This window comes from Heterocephalus glaber, unplaced genomic scaffold (genome assembly GCF_053883595.1).
Source record: "Heterocephalus glaber isolate CG9 unplaced genomic scaffold, H.glaber_assembly_v1.0 deba00001446, whole genome shotgun sequence".
Lineage (NCBI taxonomy): Eukaryota > Metazoa > Chordata > Mammalia > Rodentia > Bathyergidae > Heterocephalus > Heterocephalus glaber.
The window spans coordinates 1,422,005-1,446,095 of NW_028258298.1; the positions used below are offsets into that span (position 1 = coordinate 1,422,005).

At 36.0% G+C, this 24,091-nt stretch overlaps 1 protein-coding gene and 1 pseudogene across 1 annotated transcript in view; one reads left to right on the plus strand and one right to left on the minus strand.

Annotated features, from left to right (window-relative positions):
- The window catches only part of LOC101716216 (beta-galactosidase-1-like protein 2), a 76,705-nt gene that overhangs the window by 43,844 nt on the left and 8,770 nt on the right, over window positions 1–24,091 (minus strand). Inside the window, 1 exon segment of the mRNA XM_087214256.1 lies at window positions 2,116–2,184. Within this exon segment, the coding sequence (XP_087070382.1) occupies window positions 2,116–2,184 (69 nt within the window).
- Window positions 13,112–13,886, plus strand: LOC147827410 (cyclin-G1 pseudogene; annotated as a pseudogene).

The following is a 24,091-nucleotide window of genomic DNA, read 5'->3' on the forward strand; positions in this document are numbered from 1 at the left end:
CATGTTCCTCTCCTTGCATTCCTCTGAGGTTAAAATGAATGGCACAACCTGGCCCCCAACACCATGTAAGAGACTGGTACAGGAGACTGGAGTCCAACAATTAATGAAAAAAGGGCTCTGTCCAGGCACTAGAGAGCAGAGCATTCAGTAGAAGTCCAGAAATCCTAAACTCAACCCTCCTGCCCAAATCCACTCCTGCTCCAGACTTCCTACCTCCATGAATGGCAGGAGCATGCAGCAAGTCCTCTGTAGCAGAAACACACAAACCATTCCTGCTCCTCATTCTTCCTCACCTACTGTCTGTCAGTCACCAAATCATGCTTATTTTCCTACTTAATGCTCCCAATTGCCAAATTCCTCTGCATTCCCAAAATTGTCAAATTCCTCTGCATTTCCACTGCTTCCACGTTGGTTCACAAACTTATCATCTCACACCTGACTATTAGAATGAATGAATGACTGGTTTCCTTCCTTTGTTCTTACTTTCTTCTAATCCCTCCCCAATTATTGTCAATAAAGATATCATTATTAACAACAAAAACAGTAACTAATATTTACATTGTATCAACATCAGGCACTATGGCTAAACTTGTTTATTTGGGGGGGTAATTGTATGGGATAGGTATTAACATCATCTCCATTTTACGGACAAGAATATTAAAACTCTTAACAGGGTTTCCTCAAGGTTACATTTTAGTACGTGGAAGATCTAAAATTAGAACTCAGGCAGAAAGCCTGCTGAGATGAAATCTTAATTACTCTGCTATGTTGCCTCTTATAAGTCCTGCAGGGTGTAGGGATGTAACTCAGTGGTAGAGCACATGCTAAGTGTGCACAAACTTCAGGGTTCGACCCCCAGCACCAAATAAAACAAAATAAAACCTCTGCCAGAAAGATCTTTCAAAATGCAAATGTAAATTTTCCAAATTAAAATTCTTCAAATAATTATCCAAAGCCCTCAGAATAGGTCCCAAATTCTGTAGCATGGTGTAAAAGGCCAAGATCTAGATACTGATCATCTCTCCAGACTTATACCTTGGAAATTCTACTTTAAAGTAGTAGGACAGTCAAACAACATTATTTGCAGATCCTAGAAAATGCAATGTATGGCAAAAAGTTAATCAGCAAATCTATTCCTTTCTTTCTTGGGTGTATAGTTCAACCACATTTTCCAGCTCCCATGCATTAGATGGAGTCACGTGTATGACAATAAAATGTGAACAGAAGAAATAGTCTGGACATTCCAAAGAAGAGTCTCCATACCCTTTCTTCCATATTTGGGCTTGATACAAACAGGTATTGTGGTTTAGAAGTTTTATATGAAGATGATGAAGAACCCTGCATTGCTCTAATTATTTATTGGAAGAGAAATATCTGATTATTAGAAATACCTATTTTAATTCTATTTGAATAAAAACAAACCTTTGTTAACAGAGTTGAGGCTTACATGTTACAGCACCTAATTTCACCTTAACTGAGGTACAGTGCACTCTCACATTTCTGACCTTGCCCCCGCAGGACACGCCACCTAAAATACCACTCAGCCCCTTCTAGTTAACTTCTGCACAACCATAAGACTTACCTCAGCTGGAACTTCACCACTGCCTTCCTGATCTGTTTCCCTAGTTTGAGCTGTATCCCCCTAGTTCATTGCATTTATGTCTCTCTCTTTACTCTTAAAAGAACAGCATGTCTTGTCTATCTCCAACAATCACATCTAAACTACAGTAGATAGTAAGTATATATTTTTGTATAAACTAGAGTAAATGGTAAGTACATATTTTGAACAATCATGTCTTCTCATAGAAACCATGTAAACTAAACCAGAAAGCTCCTGTTAACTGAGAGAACATAGTCCTCACGGTAGACGAACATTACCGTGGGTAGCAGGCTAGATGAACAATTCTAATCCATAATTTAATACTAAGGCCTGTGCCCCACTATAAATCAGACTCCCTGTTTAGGAGGGCTATTACTTAGGGAAAAAAATGACCAGAGCTTCCAGACTAGTCTCAAAGGAGAAACCAAGGTGTCCCCTATTCTTTCACCCAGTGCCTATTGCTGGATTCCCATCTCTCAGCCGCAGAATCAGCCAATTAAAGAATGAGCACATACATGAAATCCAGGTTTCCAGTGAAATGAAATTGGCCTACTATCAGCTCATGGAGGTTCCAGGGAACATGCCTGCAACAGTAAGAAAAGAGAAATATAAGATCCATTCCTTTGCTTGACCTGATTCCACACTGGTTTTTCTAGTTTTAACAGAGCACCTAAGCTATCTCTACCATGAAGGAGGCTGCAAGTTTCAATAACCCAAACTCTGTGGGCGCAATATGTATTATCTTCAAAATTTCCTCCCTCTAATTCCCAGCAAAGATCTAAGCAGCCAATATTTCTCCATGATTCTGGACTGCGGGATGCATATATAATGCTCTCTGATAATGCACCCACAAATTTCCTTTTTTAATGCTCATGAAAACACATACAAAATTTAAATCTACATCTACAATGGCCAAAAAAAGAGAAAACTATTTATCATAAAATAGAAACCAGGCAGGTGTGGTGGCACACACTTGTAATCCCAGCACTCAGGAGGCTAAAGCAGAAGGATTGCTGTGAGTTTGACGCCAGCTGGGCTGCATAGTGGTGCATAGTGATCAAGGCCAAAATGAACTACATAGAGAGACTCTGTCTCACACAATCCAAAAAAAGAGAAAAGTTTACAGAACTGTGTTTTGGTGGGGTTTTTTAAGGCTCTGAAACAAACAAAAAAACAGAACCAGGAAATACAAAGAACACCAAATATCAATATTAGGGCTAGGAAGTGTATCCCAGTGGTGATACAGTACCTGTTTAGCATGAGTGAGGCCCAGGGTTCATATCCTAGCACCCCCAAAATAAATCTATACCTAGAAATAACATACAAACCACAGAAATCCAAAGAGAAAAGCCAGAAGGCAAATTTTTTAACCCACAGAGAAAAAAGAATCATAATTATACTAGGCTTTTCCTGAGGAAACCAAGCAAATAAGAAAACAACAGAGTGAAGTATTTAAAGTTTTGAAAGAAAAAAAATCTCACCAAAACTAAACTTCTATATTCTGTGAAATTATCCTTCAGAAGTGAAGGAGAGCTTGCCCCAGCCAATGCTTGGACCCATACATTGAGCCAGGGAGGACCCTGGGACTGACAGAGTACCCCAGTCCCAGCAGACTCCACCCCTGCTCCTGGGGTCTCCTCACCACAGGGCAACAGAGGTTACAGCCAATCATCGACTGACCTGATTAAAGAATGAGACCAATGCCCAGGAGAAGAGTTTTGCTTTAGGATTGAAGTGTTACCCTACCACAGAGACCAGGTAAGAGACAGCCCTGGGAGACAGGCTTGGAGAGGGGGAGAGCTAAACAGGGATCTTCTGGGATCCCTTGGGAGGCCTAGACTCAGGCTAGGTAGTTCACAGGGCCTGTATTCTATTAAGAGAGGCCAGGTTTAGAAGGTGAAATCAGCAGAGGGGGTGGTCCTGAAGGAGAGGGCAGTTTAGTCTAATGGTATCTTTGAGCCCTAGCACTGCTGCCCATATTTAGCAGGAACTGGTGGCCTGAAGTATTTTTGGCCAATATACAGGTGTTTAATTGTCTTCACTAAAATCATAGTCCTCTTAGTTCTGGTTAAGGGATGTTCATAGTCATTCCTAGGGTTTGTCAATATCTAGTTAACATCTACTGCCATTGTTGCTGCTGAATTTACTACTATAGCCAAGGTAATATAATAGTAGATGACAAGTAGTTTTCTACCTGTCAATATCTGGATTTTCTGGGAATAGCAAACAATAAAAAACAGATACACATACACAGGAGAACATGAGAAAAGCAAGGAATCTGAGTATTCCCCCAATGTCTCTCAACTCTTCTAAGGCAGATCAAAGGTCCACAAATGGAGAAGAAAACAAATAGCAGGTAACAGAACTATACAAAAAGGTTATAGAAAAGATGAAGAAACTAGGTAAGTTCAAAGAGGAAATGAACCAAAAGTTCACAGAAATATCACTGAAACTACCCAAAAAAGATACAAGAGAAATAAATTTTAAAAATGGAAGAGTTTACATTAACTGAGATTATTAGGTTCCTGTACAAGGCATATTTTTATTCTACTTATTTCCCCTTCTCCTCCTCCTTACACTTTGCCCCTGTACCCTTGGACCAGATGAATTGCAAACAAATACTTATAAAATAAAAAATTCAAATTTAAAAAAATTGGAAGAGTTGACCAAATTGGTTCAAAACATGAATGACAAATTCGCCAAAGATTTAGAATCCTCAAAAAGATATCAGACTGAAACACCTGAAATAAACTGTATGGAATTCATAAACTGCAGAAATGACCAATGTGAAGACTGAGTGTCTGAAATTAAGGTCAAAATGGTAAATTATGAAGATATTCAGAAAAGTCATCAAAAAAACAAGAGGAAAAGAAAAGACCATTCGGCAGCTACTAGATGATACTAAAAAGATCAAGTTAAGGCTAATTAGTGTTAGAGAAAAGCTAGAAGATAACACATATAGAATTATTATGTTTAGAGAAATCAAAGGAGAAAACTTCCCAAATATGAAAAAAGAGTTCAACATACAAGCAAGTGAGGCTTCCAGAACACTAAACAACTATGATGAAAAAAGAAGCTTACCAAGATATATCCTTATTAAATTGCCAGATATTCAACAAAAAACCCTCAGAATTTTAAAAGCAGTCAGAGAAAAATTAAAATCACAAATAAAGGTAAACCCATTAGAATTATGGCAGACTTTTCAACCCAAACTTTAAAGGCCAGAAGAGCTTGAAGAATTTCAAGCCCTAAGAACAAATAATCTCCAACCCAGAGTCAGTCACATACTAGCAAAGTTTTCCTTTAAAATAGATAAAGAAATAAGGACATTTCATGAAAAAGACAAGCTCCATAGACATATGGATACCAAGCCAGAACTCCAGAAAATACTCAAGAATATCCTAGACAGAAATGAAAACACCAATAAAGCTAAAAATCCAGATGAAATGAAAACACCAAGCAAGGTCAAAGGATAAACATCAACAAAAAATGACAAGAAAAGAAAAACAAAGGAGTCATGAACAGAGAAACAATACAATGATAGTAAATAATCAACACATCTCAGTAATATTTCTCAATGTTTCCAATTTCTCAACTCTCCAATTAAAAGACACAGACTGGCAAAATGGATCAAAAAATGGAATCTAACAATCTGTTGCAATCAAGAAACACATCTAATCCAAAAAGATATTCATAGACTAAAAAATCAAAGGATGGAAAACAATATTTCATGCACCAGGACCCACTGTGCAATAAAATTAGAACTCAACGACAGAAGAAACTACAAAAAAAGTAAAAGCAGCTGAAAAATTATACACACTCCTAAACAACCAAGAAGAAATCAAGGAAGAAATTAAAAAATTTCTAGAAGTTAAAGACAATGTATGCCACATGTAAGCAGTCCTAAGAGGGAAGTTCATTACAAACAATGCTTACATTAAGAAAACACAGTGAAGTCAAATAATCTTAGGAAGAACCTTAAGATACTTGAGAAATAATAACAATCCAGGCCCAAACTAAAATTAAGAAAGGAAATCATAAAGATTGGAGCAGAAATTAATGAAATTGAGCTAAAACACAATACAAAGAATCAATAAATTGAAGAGCTGGTTTGTTGAAAGAATAAATGAAATAGATAAACCCCTTGCCAAACTTACCAAGAGAAAGAGAGAAAAGACTCATATCAATACAATTAGAAATGAAAAAGGAGAAATCACAACAGACACCATCACTGTAAAATCTAGAAGATAATTAGTAACTACTATGAAAAATTGTATTCCAATAAATTAGAAATTTTTGAAGTAATGGACAGTTTCCTAGACTCATACAAATTACCAAATCTAACTCAAGAACACACAAAAATACTGAACAACCCAATAACAGGCAATGAAATTGAGGCAGTAATAAACAATCTATCAACCAAAAAATCTCAGAACATGATAGGTTCACTGCTGAATCCTACAAAAGTTTTAAGGATGTTATATTACCTATATTCCTCAAGCTCTTCGAAGAAATTAAAAGGGATAGAGTGCTTCCAGATTCATTTATGGAAGCCAACATCACTCTTATTCTAAAATGAGATAAAGACCAAACTAAAAAGAAAACTACAGGCCAATCTCCTTAATGAACATAGATGCAAAATCCTCAACAGGTTATTAGAGAATAGAACTCAGCTCATCATCAAAAAGATAATACATCATGATCAAATAGGTTTCATTCCAGAGATCCAAGGATGGTTCAACAAATGCAAATCAATAAAGGCAACACATCACATGAACAGAAGCAAGGTCAAAAACCACATGATATAATAATAGATATTTATATTATTATATAATATAAATAGATGGAGAAAAGGCTTTCAACAAAATCCAATACCCCTTCATGGTAAGAACCCTGAAAAACATAGTTAAGAAGGATCATACCTGAATTTGATAAAAGATATTTACGACAAACCAACAGCCAATATCATATTAAATGGGGAAAAACTAAACTCATTTCTTCTAAAATCAAGAACAAGACAAGGATGCCTACTATCACCAGTTCTATTCTAGTACTCAAAGCATTAGTCAGAGAAATCAGGCAAAACAAAGAAATAAAAGGGATATATATAGGAAAGGAAGAACTGAAATCATCATTATTTGCAGGTGACATGATAATCTAGATAGAAGACCCAAAGAATTCCACCAAAAAACTTAGAATTAATAAACTTCAGCAATGTAGTAGGATATAAAATCAACACACAAAAATCAATAGCATATTTGTACACCAATAATGAACTCAATTAGGAAGAAGTTATGAAAATAATACCATTCACAATAGCATTTAAAAAAAATGAAATATGTAGGTACTGACCTAACCAAAAAAGTGAAAGATCTCTACAAAGAAACCTACAATTCTCTGAAAGAGGAGACTGGAAAAAACATCAGAAATTGGAAAGATGTCCCCTGTTCCTGGATAGGCAGAACAAATATTCTCAAAATAGTCATACTACCAAAACTGTTATATAGATTCAATCTAATCTCAATCAAAATACCAACAGCATACTTTATAGACCTAGAGAAAATAATCATAAAATTCATATGGAGCCAGAAGAGACCCCAAATAGCAAAAGCTATCTTGAGCAACAAGAGCAAAGCAGGAGGCCTTGCAATACCTGACCTCAAGCTCTACTACAAAGCAACAGTAATAAAAGCAGCATGGTACTGGAACAAAAACAGATCCATACATCAATGGAACAGAAGAAAGGATACAGAAACATGGCCAGACACATTAAACTATCTGATCTTTGACAAAGGGACCAAAAGCATACAAATGATGCTGGAAAAACTGGATATCTGTTTACGGAAGATTTAAACTGAACCCATATCTCTCACCATGTACCAAACTAAAATCAAAATGGAACATAGATCTAAACATTAAAATGAAAGATTTAACCTATTGGAAGATAAAAAAAGTAAAACACTTCAAGCCATAGGTGTAGGACAGGACTTCCTAAACAGAACCACAATTGTACAGAAACAACAGCAAGGTCAACAAATGGGATTACATCAAATTAAAAAGCTTCTGGACAGCAACAGAATTAATTAGTAGAATGAAGAGACAACCTACAGAATAGGAAAAACTTCTGCCAGCTATTCCTCAGAGGACTAATATCTAGAATATATAAAGAACTCAAAAAAAAATAGACTACCTAAAATAAAAGACACAGGAAATGGGCAACAGAAAATGAACAGATACTTCTCAGAAGAAATGTGAATGGCCAAAAAATATATGAAAAACTGTTCAATATCTCTGACTGTTAGAGAAATGCAAATTATAACAATGCTAAGATTCATATTACACCTGAAAGAATGGAAATCATCAAGAAATCAAAAAGTGCTCTGAGGAGCCCAGCCACGCAGGCCTCCAGCAGCACCACCCCGGGGCCTCCCACTTCTCCCACCTCTGGCCACCAGGCCTCAGTGGTAGCTGGATCCACACCACAGAGGCACAGTGGGTCATAAAGGCCATTGACCTGAGCTCCAGAAGATACAACAGAAGTGAACAACAGACAGAGGGCCTCTCTGAGGCTCCTTGATGAAAATTGAAGCCCACTGGAAAACTGAAGAAAATCTCTTCAATAAAGGCACACTAGAGCACCATAGTTGATAAATTGGAGACATCAGCACCACCCATCAGAACCTGGACTATGTTCAAGGGAAGGGCAGCTAGAGCCCGCATAGAAACTTACAGAGTTTAATCCAGCAGGTGGTCAGGGAGCTCAGCTTGGGCCTCACAGCCAGAAATCAGCCGGAATCTCAGTGGACTGCTGCTGGCTTGCTGAGACTAATTGACTTAGATCTGCACCCTGCTGCCCATGTTGTGTATTACGACAGCAGAGCCATACCCCGAAGGAGGCCCTTTATTCTTTTTACTTTTTATTTTTTTTCAAAGTTTTTTTCTCTTATTTTTAATTATTTTTTTTCAAATTTGTTTTTACTTTTTTTCTTCTTCTCTTTTTCTTCTCTCTCTCTCTCTCCCCGCCCCCCTTGTTCCTCATCTCCCTTTTTGTTCCTGTTCCTGTCCTAATTCAGATTTCCTTTTCCTTTTTTTTTTCTTTTCTTCTCTCCTTCTTCTTCTCTCAATTGTCACTAGTTTTATAGGAAAGTAAATACATTTTCTAGCTCCCCTATTGCTGTTAGTTTGTTCTGTTCTTGTGTTTGTTCTTTCATTATGTCTTTTCCTCTTGTCTTCAACAGTTTCCAAAAGTTTGTGTGATCTTCCTGTGTCCTCTGGCCTGACTTCTACCCTTTACCTATCTTTCTACCTATTTATCCCTCCCTCTCCAACTCCTTCTAAGTCCTCATCCCAAAGAGTAAAGTTGCTAACATATAAACATAATAAACATATTTTGTGCTGGTCCTCGATTTTGATTTAATTCACACAGTTAAAAGTGATAGATTAATAGCTACCACAAATTGTCATTTCCTAAACTGTGCTTGATGCTACTGTTGTTGCTGATTTTATCACTTGGGCTAAGGTGTTGTGATTGATCTAATATGTTGTTCTTCCTGGTATACTGAAAATGGGATAGCCTAAGAGTCATAAGAGTCTCAAAACCTAAAGACCAGCTATATTTGGAGGACACCTCAGAGAAGCAATCATTCCATAAGGTTTCTAAATACAAGCAACAAAGATAATTACAATAAGCAATATTGAAGTATCAACCGAAGAATTAAACCAAAAACTGCACCAACAACAGAAACAGAAATGAAAAGACACCTAAGCAAGATGCAAACCCAGACTTCCAGCTCACCAAAGGCAAATTCTAGGGGAAACAACATGGAAAAATCTGACAATCAACCACCTGAAGACCTTGAGCTAATAGCACAGGAAGTAACAAAACAGATGAATGAGGCTGTAGAAAATTCAAAACAGAAATAATTTCCCAAATAACTACGGAGATGGTGAGCAGAATGAAAGACATGATTAAAGACTCTAGAACAGGAACAGATAAAAAAAAAAAATACATGACCTCAGGACCATGATGGAAGCCATGAATGCCCAGCATAGGAAAGAACCAGAAACCATGAATGTCCAACATAGGAAGGACATGGAATCCATGAAACAAATTCAAACAGATATCGAGGAGATTAAAAACTTTATCAAAAGTATTTGTAGCAAAATGAGCCAGTGTGAATACAGAATATCAGATATAGAAGACAGGATTGTGGTTAACAACCACAATAAGAGAGATCTCTTAAAAATAGTAAGGAACCATGAGAAATCAATCCAGCAGCTCCTAGATGATGCAAAGAAGAACAACATAAGACTGATAGGAGTCCACAAAAAAGCAGGAGAAAGTACAAATGACATTAAAAAATTATTTACAAAAGTAATGACAGGAAACTTCCCAAACAGAGCAACAAAATTTGACATACAGATAAGTGAGGCATATAGGACTCCAACTAGCCATGATCAAAATAATCTACACCTAGACATATAATAGTCAAGATCCTGGAAACCAACAGAAGACCAAAATCCTAAAAGTGGTTAGAGAAAAGAAACAAATCACATGCAAAAAAAAAAAAAAAAGCCCATCAGAATCACAGCAGACTTTTCAACACAAACCCTCAAGTCAAGGAGAGCCTGGAGTGAGGTATTTCAAGCCATAAAAGAAAACAACCTCTAACCTAGTTTAATGTATCCTGCAAAACTATCTTTCAAAATTGGTGGGGAAATATGATACTTCCACAACAAATATCACCTGAGAAATTTCAGGAATACCAAGCCAGCACTCTAAACAATTTTAAACAATATCCTAGAAGAAGACAATGAAGGTCACAACTCCATGAGGCCCAATAGGGCAAAGCTATCAGGCAAGGCAAGAAATTAAAAGGAATGCTGGGGATTTAGCTCAGTGGCACCATGCCTGCCTTGCAAGTGCAAGGTCCTGAGTTCAATCCCTGGTACTGCCAAAAAAAGAGAAAATAAATTAAAGGGAGAGGGCAGATAAATAAAAAATAAAAAAGCCAACAACAGGAAAATAAACATGACAAGGATAAATCAATGCATATCAATTATAACCATCAATGGTAATGGCCTCAATTCACCAATCAAAAGAAATAGACTGGCACAATGGATTAAGAAGCAAAACCAACAATATGCTGTATGCAGGAAAACACCTAATTAAAAAAGAAATTCATAGACTGAGAGTAAAAGGATGGAAAACAGTTCTCCATGTGACAGGAACCTGGAAAAAGGCAGGGGTAAATCTTATTTGCAGACAAAGTAGATTTCAAACCAAAACTAATTAAGAGAGACAAAGAAGGTCACAACATCCTTGTAAAGGGAACGATCTAAGAGGAAGAGATGACATATATGCACCAAATACTAATGCCCCCAACTATATAAAACAAATATTAATGGATATCAAAAACCAAATAAGCACTAATACAATAGTAGTGGTGGACCTCAATACCCCACTGTCCCAAATAGACTAATCATCTAGACAAAAAATCAACAATGATGGCTGGGGATGTAACTCAGCGGTGCAGCACCTGCCCAGCAAGTGTGAGGTCTTGGGTTTAACTAACTGTACCAAAAAAGAAAAGTGAAAATAAATGAACAATGAAATACTAAGACTGAACCAAGGTTTTGAAAAAATGGACTTAATAGATGTCTACAGAGTATTCCACCCAACAAAACCAGAATATACATTCTTTACAGCTGCACACAGGTCATTCTCCAAAATAGATCACATACTAGCTCACAGAAGATGTTTAAGTAAATGCAAAAGAATTGAAGTTATACTCTGTACATCATCAAATCATAGTGCAATTAAATTGGACATCAATAGCATAAGAAACCTCAAGAACTTCATAAGCACATGGAAATTGAATAACACTCTGCTGAACAACCAGTGGGCCACAGAGGAAATTAAAGAAGAAATTAGACAGTTTCTACAGTTAAGTGATACTGCCAATACAACATACAGGAATCTATGGGACAAAATGAAAGCAGTCTTACAAGGGAAATTCATAGCAGTGAATGTCCATACTAGCAAAACAAAGTGAGCTCAAATAAACAACCTAATGCTGAACCTCAAGCTCCTAGGAAAAGAAGAGCAAGACAAATCCAAACCTCGTACAAGGGAGGAAATTATAAAGATTAGAGCAGAAATCAATGCAATGGAGACTAAGAGAACAATACAAAAAAATCAATGAATCAAAGAATTGATTTTTGAAAGAATAAATAAAAATCAACAACCCTTAGCCAACCTTCTCAAAAAAAGGAAAGAAAAGGCTAAAATCCATGCAATTAGGAATGAAAAAGATGAAGTCACAACAGATTCAGCAGAAATCCAGAGGATCATCAGTACCCACTTCAAGAAACTGTACTCTAATAAAATGGAAAACACAGAAGAAATGGACAGTTTCCTAGATACATATGAATCTCCAAAGATGAACAAAGAAGATATAAAAATTCTAAACACCCCAATTACAATCAATGAAATTCAAAATGTAATTGAAAATTTAACAACAAAGAAAAGGCCAGGTCCTGATGGCTTCACTGCTGAATTCTACAAGACATTTAGAGAAGAACTATTGCCAATACTCTTTAAACTCTTCAGTGAAATTGAAAGGGAAGCAATACTTCCAAATTCATTCCTGGAAGCAAGTGTTACTTTGATTCCAAAAGCAGAAAAAGATACAACCAAAAAAGAGAACTACAGGCCAATCTCCCTAATGAACATAGGTGCAAAAATCCTCAATAAGATGCTGACAAACAGAATACAGAAGGTCTCAAGAAGATCATACACCCTGGCCAAGTCAGATTTATCCCAGGGATGAAAGGATGGTTCAACATACGTAAATCAAAAAATGTAACACATTATATTAACAGAATCAAGGACAAAAACCATATGATCATCTCAATAGATGCAGAAAAAGAATTAGACAAAATCCAACACCCATTCGTGATAAAAACCCTACAGAACATTGGAATAGGGCCAGGGATTTATCTCAGTGGTTCAGCCACTCAAGGTCCTAAGTTCAATCCTCAGTACCAAAAAAAAAAGAAAGAAAGAAAAGAAAAAGAAAATGGGAATAGATGGTCTTTATCTCAACCTGATATAGGCTATCTATGAAAAACCAACAGCCAACATCATACTAAGTGGTCAAAAACTGAAAACCTTCATGCTAAAATCAGGAACAAGGCCATGGTCCGACCGGAAGGAGGGCGGTGCAGTCTCCGTGGCGCTGCGGGGACTTCCACCCAGGACAGTTCTCCCTCCCCGGGCCTCCCCCTGCTGCCCTCTCGTGTCCTCGCCTCCTAGGCCTCTCTTATCCCATACTGTGGGGCGAGGTGAGAGCAGGCCCAGGGAGGGTGATCATGCCGAGGAGCCACAGTCTCTAGCAAGATGATAGAAGTCCTGACAACTGACTCCCAGAAACTGCTACACCAGCTGAATACTCTGTTGGAACAGGAGGCCAGATGTTAGCCAAAGGTCTGTGGCTTGAGACTAATTGAATCTGCACATGATAATGGCATTAGAATGACTGCAAGACTGAGGGACTTTGAAGTGAAAGATCTTCTTAGTCTAACTCAGTTCTTTGGCTTTGATACGGAGACATTTTCTCTAGCTGTGAATTTACTGGACAGATTCCTGTCTAAAATGAAGGTACAGCCCAAGCACCTTGGGTGTGTCGGACTCAGCTGCTTTTATTTGGCTGTAAAATCAATAGAAGAGGAAAGAAATGTTCCATTGGCAACTGACTTGATCCGAGTAAGTCAGTATCGGTTCACAGTTTCAGATTTGATGCGTATGGAAAAGATTGTATTGAAGAAGGTGTGTTGGAAAGTCAAAGCTACCACTGCCTTTCAATTTCTACAACTCTATTATTCTCTCATTCAGGAGAGCTTGCCATTTGAAAGGAAAACGAGCCTAAATTTTGAAAGACTAGAAGCTCAGTTTAAGGCATGTCACTGCAGGATCCTATTTTCTAAAGCAAAGCCTTCTGTGTTGGCCTTATCTATCATTGGATTGGAGATCCAAGCACAGAAGTGTGTAGAGTTAACAGAAGGAGTAGAATGTCTTCAGAAACATTCCAAGATAAATGGCAGAGATCTGACCTTCTGGCAAGAGCCTGTATCCAAGTGTTTAACTGAATATTCATCAAACAAGTGTTCCAAACCAAATGTTCAGAAGTTGAAGTGGATTGTTTCTAGGCATACTGCACAGCAACTGAAGCATAGTTACTATAGAATAACTCACCTTCCAACAATTCCTGAAACAGTTTCTTAGTTGGTAATTTTGGTTGCTATTCTCTGTATAGAGAAAAATTGTGTAATTTTCTTCTACAATTGAAATATTGAAATATTATCTTCAAAATAAACCAGCTGGACTTGGAATAGCAAAAGGGAAAAACTGGTATCACCAATCTAGTCAGCTAATATTTGAAGGCATTTGCTATATATAAGGTACAATACCCCAAGGGCCGGGCATGGTGGTGCATGCCTGTAATCCTAGCACTTGGGAGGCTGAGGCAGGAGGATCGTCATATGAGTTTGAGGCCAGCCTGGGCTACACAGTGAGTTCAAGTTCAGCCTAAATTACATAGTGAGACCTTGTCTCCAAAAAACTTAAAAAAAAAAAAAAAACCTTAGGAATTTCCAATCTCTGATATATATGTTAACCATTTCATTAAATTAGCAGTTTAGAAAACAATGTCCTCTTTAATAATCTGAATTTTTAAGGTAATGCTAAAGTAATGCTTTTTTAATTGCACATTTTGCTAAATGTAGCCCTAAGCTTTAGCTCATTTAAAAGTTATAATAGGACCAAAAGTTTGATCCATATATGAACTAATTGGAGACTCTTAGCTTATAAGCAGAGAATCATTATGAACTTGAATGTTACACCTAAAGAAAAAGTAATACAAAGCAGATGATTGCTTTTGGGTTTCTGAAAATTGCCAGTATGTCTCAACATACTGCTACTACAATTGGAATAATAGAAAGTAATTATATTCATTAAAAACATAAATTCAGTCACTGCATATATTCTACATGTTCTTGCCATCTAAATTTATTAGCTTACAGTAATGATTTATCTTTTCCTGCTTAAAACTGAATGTTAATATTTAATACATCCACATATGACTATGAAACTTGGACATGAAAAATTTACTTTTAACAGTTAGGAGTATTTAGATAAACTTTTGATAAGTTGGGGGTTTTTGTTCTTTACATAAATAGTATTATTGCAGCAACAAAAAAATTTCTTTGAAGCCTTTCTCCACAGCCCTGAACTATGGACTCCATAATGTTATAATTGATTTAAATTGTGAACCCTCGGGCCAGGGATTTAGCTGAGTGGCACCACAGCCTGCCTCGCAAGCACAAGGGCCTGAGTTCAATCCCTGGTACCAAAAAAAACATAAAATATTGGGCCAGGGATTTAGCTCAGTGGTTTCGCTGCCTGCTGCGCAAGCACAAGGACCTGAGTTCAATCCCCGGTACCAAAACAAAAAAAACAAAATAAAATTATGAACCCTCAAAACATCACAACTAGATTAGTATGATCTTTTCCATCTTTGGAAAACTGCCTAATTAAAATAATGCCGCAGTAAGATTGTTTAGATTGAATTCATCTATAAAGCTAAAGACATAAATGTGAAACAAGCCTGAAAGGGTGAACTGTGAATCTTCTTTTCTAACATTAATTTAACTTTCTATACTGGATCAATATATTATATTTAGGTGATTTGGAAAATGGTAACCTAAAATTTTAAATTATGAGGTTTACATCAAAACCAACATTTCACACATGCACTTTTTAAAGGCATAATAAGGTTATATTCTACATAATGTAATGGTTTCTTGGTACCCATAAGTAGTCAAGTCATAGGTAGTTCAGAGATGAGAATGTTACATTTGGGAATTACATTTACATTTAAAAACATTTTGTATTGAGCCAAAATGCAGACCTACTAAGTTTGGCATATCATTGAGCTATCTTTAATGTTACTTCTAAAAAGCAGGTGACATTTGTAACAATGATAAAAATTTCTATACAGAATCTACTTCCTCAGTCTTATCTACTTCCATTTAAAAAAAATATGTTCTATTATATTACATAGTTAAGTCAAAATCAATTACCACTCCGAAAACTTGCTTTACCATAAGTTCTGGCTAGATAAAGCACTCCAAGTTTTACTATGGACTGTTTCTATAAAACTGCCATTGCTTCCAGTTTTGTTTTGTTTTGTTTTTTTAAGGAATAGAATATACTTTCACAAATTTCCATAATGTGTCTTAAGAAAAGGAGGCACCGCCATAATTATGAGATTGCTGAGGTAGTGTTTGGAATTCTCCATATGAGCCAATCAATATAAGGAAATGTACATTGTAAACAGTTAATGCAGCCTGAAGCCTGAGTCTATCTAGAATGGATGTAACCAATTTTGACATCATGTTACAGACAACTAAGCATTGAAAAATAAACCAAAGAACCACAGTATATTCTAACTTTAACTTTTTGTAAACCATGTTTTGTGGATACTTTCAGTTTTACCATAAGGCTGATATATTTCAATATTTTGAAAATATCAGTATTAATTTTGAGTTGGCAGAGGTAACCTAACCAACTACCTTTGGTACTAAGAGATATACCTTTCGATAAAATTATTGAAATGCAAAAAAAAAAATCAGGAACAAGACAAGGATGTCCACTATCACCACTCCTGTTCAATATAGCTCTGGAAACATTAGCCACAGCAATTATACAAGAGAAAGGAATAAAAGCAATAAAGATACGAAAGGAAGAAGTTAAACTGTAATTTGCTGATGATATGATACTCTACATAGAAGACCCAAAAAACTCCACCAAAAGACTTCTAGGCTTAATTGACAGATTCAGTAGAGTAGCTGGATACAAGTTCAACACTCAAACATCAATAGTCTTCCTGTATATGAACAACAGACTCATTGAGAGGAGAAATAGGGAAACAACTCCTTTCACAATAGCAACTAAAAAAACCCTCAAATACCTAGGAATCAATCTAACAAAGGAAGGAAAGGACCTCTACATTAAAAACTACAGCAGTCTGAAAAGAGATTAAAGAGGATATCAGAAAATGGAAAGACATCTCTTCTTCTTGGGTAGGAAGGACCAATATAGTGAAAATGGCCATACTTCCAAAACTACTATATAGAGTCAATATAATTCTGATTGAAATCCCAAGAGCATATTTCACAGAACTACAGAAAACAATCCAAAAATTAATTTAGAACCATAAGAGACCTTGAATAACAAAAGCAATTCTGGGCAACAAAGATAAGGCAGGGAATATCACAATCCCCAACTTGAAACTAGACTACAAAGCTACTGTGATAAAAACAGTGTGGTACTAGCAAAGAAACAGACCAGACTGTTGCTATTTTGGTTGGTATCACAATCTCTGACTTGAAACTATACTACAAAGCCACTGTGATAAAAACAGCATGGTACTGGCAAAGAAACAGAACCCAGGATCAGTGGAATAGATTGGAAGATGCAGAAACAACTTGGCTACCTCATCTTTGGCAAAGGAGCCAACCCTCCTCACTGGAAGAAAGATAGCCTATTTAATAAATGGTGTTGGAAAAACTGGATTCCAACCTGCCAAAGATTAAAACTAGACCCCTATGCTTCACCATGCACTAAACTAAAATTGAAGTAATTAAAGATCTAAATATTAAAACAGAAACACTAAACTTGCTGGAAGATAAGTTAGGTAGAACTCTTGAAGACATCAGCATAGGAAAAGACCATGGAAACTAGCCCAAAGAATCAACAACTGAGATCTCATCTTATTAAAAAGCTTCTGCACTATAAGAGAGACTACCAACAGAGTGAAGAGACAATTCAAATGTGAGGAAAATTTTACCAGCTATTCCTGGTCTACTAGCCATATATATGAAGAACTTAAAAAAATTAGATACTATGAAAAAATGTTCAACATCATTGGTCATTTGAGAGATGCAAATGAAAACAACACTGAGATTCCACCTCATCCCAGAAAGAATGGCTGTTATCATGAAATCAACCAATAACAAATGCAGGTGGGGCTGTGGGGAAAGAGGAACGCTGGTACACTGCTGGAGGGAGTGTATACTGGTGCAACCACTGTGGAAATCAGTATGGAAATACCTCAAAAAACTAGAATTAGAAGTCCCATTTGACCCAGTTATTCCCCTGGTATCTTCCCCAAAGCATTAAAAGAATCATACCACATCAGTATATGTGCACCCATGGTTATAGCTGAGCATTTTGTAATAGCTAAAACTCGAAAACAGCCCAATTCTCCATCAACTGGAGACTGGATAAAGAAGATATGGGGTTTTTTTTTATAAAATGGAGTACTACTCAGCCATAAAGAATGAGAAACTAGAGACATTTATAGTTAAATGAATGCATATTAAGGCCATGCTCTTAAGTGAAATAAATAGGACACATGTGTAAATACTGAATAGTTTCTCTGGTGTGAGAAATTAAAAGTGTAAATAAGGATCAAAGTGTATAATTGATATTGTGAAATAGGAAGAAAAGGTCTAAGGGGGTAGGAGAAGTGGAAGGGGTAGGGGAAAGGAAAGAAGAGAAAGGAAAAATACGAGAAAAGGAAAAAAATGGAAACAAAGTTTTTGTAAATAGTGAGGGGTAGAGGGGTTGAAGGGAGGTCAGGGAAATGGGGAAAAATAAGAACTAAGATACATCATGTAAAGGTACAAGTTCCCAATGATGAACGTAACTGTATACCTAAAATGTATCAATAAATTTAATGAAAAATGAATAAATAAAAAGAAATCTAAAAGTAACAAATGTTGGCATGGCTGCATTGAAACAGGTACCCTCCTACATTGCTGGTCAGAAGGTAAACTAGTAAAATCATTATGGAAATCAGTATGGAGATTTTGCAAAGAACTAAAATTAGAAATTCCATATGACCCAGCTGTTCCTCTTCTAGATGTCTTCCCCAGAGGTTAAAGACATCATATTACAGCAATACATGCATACCAATGTTTATAACAATACAATTCATAATAGCTAAATCTTAGAAACAACCTGTATATCCATCACAGATGACTGGATAAAGAAAATGTGTTATCTATAAATAATGGAATTCTAAAATAAATAAATAAATAAATAAATAAATAAATAAATAATGGAATTCTACTTGGCTATAAAAAAGGACAAATTTAAAACATTTATGGGAAAAGAGATGCACCTGGAAAATATAATGTTGGGTGAAATAAATCAGATACACAAGTTTATTTTTTTTCCATTAAGGTTATTGGTACATATTAGGTATAAAATACAGTTATTTTATTATTATTATCTTGTACCTTTACATGATGTATCTTGGTTCTTATATTTTCCCCTTCCCATGGCCTCCCTTCACCCCCTCCACCATTCCCTATTTGCAAAGATTTTGTTTCCATTTATTTCCTTTTCTCATATCTTTTCCCTTCTTTCCTTTTCCCTACCCCTCCCACTTCCCTTACTCCTTTAGACCTTTTCTTCATATTAAACAATATCAATTATACATTTTTTAAATTACAATATCAAGATCTAGAAGACATTACCACAGATTTTACAGAATTTAAAAGGATATAGAAAGCATATTACAAAAATCTTTTTTGAAATAAATTTGACAACTTCTAAGAAGTACCTTGGAAGACAAATTAATTAAACTGACTCTGAAGGAAATATAAAATTTGAATAGCACCTATTAAAGAAAGTATATTCTTAGCTTGAAAACCTACCTATATGACAACAGCAGGTTCATATACATTTTAACTGATAAATTATGTCAAACATTTAAAGAAGAAAAAAGAAGGAACACTTTCCCTCTCATTTTAGGAAATCAACATTTGCTAATACTAAAACTGGATAAAGATAATAGAAGAAAAAAGTATGAACATAGATAGAAATTTGTTTAATGAAACAAACTATTAGAAGTCAGATCTGGCAGTATGTAGAAAGTGGTTTTATTATAGGGATGGCAGTGTTTGGTTCAGCATTGGAAGATCCACCCCCAAAAGTCATCATTTTAACAGAGGAAAGGAAAAAGCCATATGATCCTGTTAGTAGTTGGAGAAAAAGTATTAGACTAAATTCTACAGCTATTCATGGTAAAAGCTATCAGGAGACTAGAAGTAGAACAGAACCTTCTCAACAGATCAAAGACATGTACTCCATACTTCCAGCAAAAATGCCTTATATGAATGGAGAAGATACAATGCTTTCTCCCTAAGGTGGGGAACAAGGGCAGATATGCGTACTCTTCATTTGTCCATTAAACTTTGAAACCTAGGCCCAAACCAAAATAGTCTGGCAATAAAATGACACTATTAGGATAGGATTGGAAAGGTAGAGGTAAAATCTCTATATGTAGATAAAATGATCAACTACAGAGAAAATACTAAGAAATCTCAAGGAGCCCCTAGAACTTATATTTGAATTTAGCAGGATTAGAAAATACAAGGTTTATATAAAAATTCAGGTCTATGTATACTTGCTATAAATGAAGAATTGGATATTGACATTTAAAAGTTATGTAGAAGTACAAAGGACCTAGAAAAGTAAAAAAGAAAAAAAAACAGTGTTGGAAGCCATTTAGCAACTAATTTTAAGACTTCCTCTAAAGCTACAGTAATCAAGGCACTGTTGGTGTAAGGAAAGACATATAGATCATTGGAATAAAACAGAGAATCTACAAATAGAACCACATATATATGGTCCACTGAGTTTTGAAAGATTATTTAACAGTAACATTTTATAGAACATAAGCTCAATTCAAGAGCAGAGGAAAAGACAGTGTTTTCAGCAAATGGCACTAGAACACCTAGTATCCATATATAAAAAATTAACCTCAACCCTTTATTTCATACATAAAAATAATTTGAAAGGATCTATGAACCTAAATATGAAAGACTAAAACTATGAAGCTTTAAGAAGAAATTATAAGCGAAAATGTTTATGAATTTAGGGTAGGCAAAAATTTCCTAGGATATAAAAAACATGATGTATAAAAGAAAAAAAATTGATCAATGAGATTCCATCAAAATATAGAATTTTAAATGACATCATTAAGAAAATGAAACATAGTCCTTAAACAGACCATATTTATAATGCATATAATTTAAGACCAGAATATATAAACAACTCTTACAGCTCATTAATAGACAACCCAATTAAAAAGTAGACACATGAAAATGATAAATAGCCAGTACAGCACAAGGAAAGATGTGCAACACTAGAATCAGAAAAATGCTAATCAGTACAATAACAAGATTGAATTATACACTCATTAGGGAGATGAAGTTAAAAGTTTTAAAAGAACAAATGTCAGCTTAGGTGTGAACCAGTTAGAACTTTCTAATACTGCTAATGTGAATGTAAAATGACAAAACCATTTTGGAAAACAGTATAGAAATTTCTTGTATTACTGTTAAGAACCAACAGTCTTATTCTTAAGTTTTTACCTGGGAAGAATAAAAACACATGTTCACAATAGATTTGTACATACAAGTAGGCTATCCCTTATCTGAAATTCTTGGGACCAGAGTGTTTCAGATTTTCATTTGAAATCCACTTGATCTGCAAAGAGGATAGCTACTCCTGGGTTTTTTTTGGTGGGGGGGGGGGTCCTGTCATATGGAGTATTGTTTTCCACCTTTTAATTTTCAGACTGTGAGTTTCTTTTTGAATTAAATGTGTTTCTTGTATGCAGCAAATCATTGGATATTGCTTCTTGGCCCATTCTGCCAGTCTATTTCTTTTGATTGGTGAGTTGAGACCATTAACATTGATGGTTATAACTCATACATATTGATTTATCATTGTCATGACTTTTTCTGTTTGTTGGATTTTCCCCCTTTGCATTTAATTTGTTGTCGCACCTGATGGATTCATTCTGGTGGGTTTCCTGGGGTCGTGATCCTTATTTTCTTTTCCTAGGATATTGTCTAAAATTTTTTTGAGTGCTGGTTTGGAATTCATGAAGTTCCTAAGGTGCTCTTTATCATGAAAGTATTTGATTTCTCCACCAATTTTGAAAGATAATTTTGCAAGGTACATCAATCTGGGTTGGAGCATGTTTTCCCTTAGGGCTTGGAATATGTCACTCCAAGCTCTTCTTGCCTTGAGGGTTTGCATTGAGAAGTCTGCTGTGATTCTGATGGGCTTTCATTTGTATGTGATTTGTTTCTTTTCTCTAACTGCTTGTAGAATTTTGTTCTTCTGTTGGGTTTCTAGAATCTTAACTATTATATGCCTATGTGTAGATTATTTTGATCAAGGCTATTTGGAGTGCTATATGCCTCACTTATCTGTATGTCAAGTTCTTTTTTTTTGTATTAAATTCTTTTATTGGTACATTGTAGGTATACAACACAATTACATTTCTCACTGGGAATTGTACCTTTACATAATACATCTTGGTTCTTATTTTTTCCCCATTCCTAGCTCTCCCTTCACACCCTCCACCCTTTCCTATTTACAAAGACTTTATTTCCATTTTTTCCATTTCTCAGCATTTGTCCTTTCCCTTCTTTGCTTTCCCCTGCCCCTCCCACTACCCCTACCACTTTGGACCTTTTCTTCCTATTTTACATTATCGATTATTCATTCTGATCATTGGTACATTTTAGGTATACAATATAATGACATTCATCATTGGAAATTTGCACCTTTACATAGTCTCTCTTGGTTCTTATTTTTCACCCTTGCCCAGACCTCCCTTCAACCCCTCCAGTCCTCCCTATTTACAAAGATTTTGTTCCTATTTTTCCATTTTCTCATATTAATCCCATTCCCTTCTATCCTTTTCCCTAGCCCTCCCACTTCCTTCCCCTTTGCCCCTTTTCTTCCTATTTCACATTACCTATTATACATTTAGTCCTTAATTACACTTTCAGTTTCTCACACCAGAGAAACTATTCAGTATTTACACATGTGTGTCCTATTTATTTCACTTAAGAGTATCGCCTCAATGTGCATCCACTTAGCTATAAATGTCTCTAATTTCTCATTTTTTATGGCTGAGTAGTACTCCATTTTATAAAAAAACCCCACATTTTCTCTATCCAGTCTCCAGTTGATGGGCATTTGGGCTGTTTCCAAGTTTTAGCTATTACAAACTGTGCTGCTATGAACATGAGTGCACATATATCACTGTGCTATGATTCTCTTAATTCTTTGAGGAAGATCCCCAGCAGTGGAATAGCAGGGTCAAATGAGACTTCCAGTCCTAGTTCTTTGAGGTATCTCCATACTGATTTTCACAGTGCTTGCACCAGTCTACACTCCCACCAGCAGTGGAGCAGGGTTCCTCTTTCCCCACAGCCCCACCAGCATTTGTTACTGGTTGATTTCATGATAGCAGCCATTCTTTCTGGAGTGAAGTGGAATCTCAGTGTTGTTTTCATTTGCATCTCTCGAGTAACCAGTGATGTTGAACATTTTTTCATGTATTTATTTGCTATTTCTACTTCTTTATCTGAGAAATGTCTGTTCATTTCAGATGCCCATTTTTGGATTGGGTCTTTAAATTTGGGAGGTCTGATCTTTTTAAGTTCTTTATAGATTCAAGATAGCAGACCTTTGTCTGAGGAAGAGCAGGTGAAGATTTTTTCTCACATTGTGGGTTGTCTCTTCACACTGCTGGTGGTTTCTCTTCCTGTGCAGAAGCCTTTTAATAAGAGATCCCATTTGTTGATTGTTTGGGCTAGTTCACGGGCAACTCGGGTTTTGTTCATAAAATATTTTCCTACACCGATGTCTTCAAGAGTTCTACATAACCTCTGTTCCAACTGATTCAGAGTTTCTATTTTAATATTTAGATCCTAAATCCATTTTGATTTTAGTTTAGTGCATGGTGAGAGATACAGGTCTAGTTTTAATCTTTGGCAAGTTGAAATCCAATTTTTCCACCACCATTTATTAAAGAGGCTATCTTTCCACCAGTGAGGGTGTTTGGCTCCTCTGTCAAAGATGAGATGGCTGAGTGTGTCTGGTGTTGTTTCTGCATCTTCTAATCTGTTCCACTGGTCCTCAAGTCTGTTTCTTTGCCAGTACCATGCTGTTTTTATCACAGTAGCTTTGTAGTAGAGTTGCAGGTTGGGGATTGTGATACCCCCTGCCATGTCTCTGTTAGCTAGAATTGCTTTTGCTATTCTGGGTCTCTTCTTGCTCCAAATGAAGTTTGGGATTGTTTTCTCAAGGTCTATGAAGTATGCTGCTGGGATCTCAATTGGAATTGCATTGAATCTATGTAGCAGTTTTGGAAGTATGGCCATTTTCACTATATTAATCCTTCCTACCCAGGAGCAGGGCATGTCTGTCCATTTTCTGATATCATCTTCAATCTCTCTTTTCAGAGTGCTATAGTTTTCAGAGAAGAGGTCTTTGATTTCTTTTGTTAGGATGATTCCTAGGTATTTCAGTTTTTTAGATGCTATTGTGAA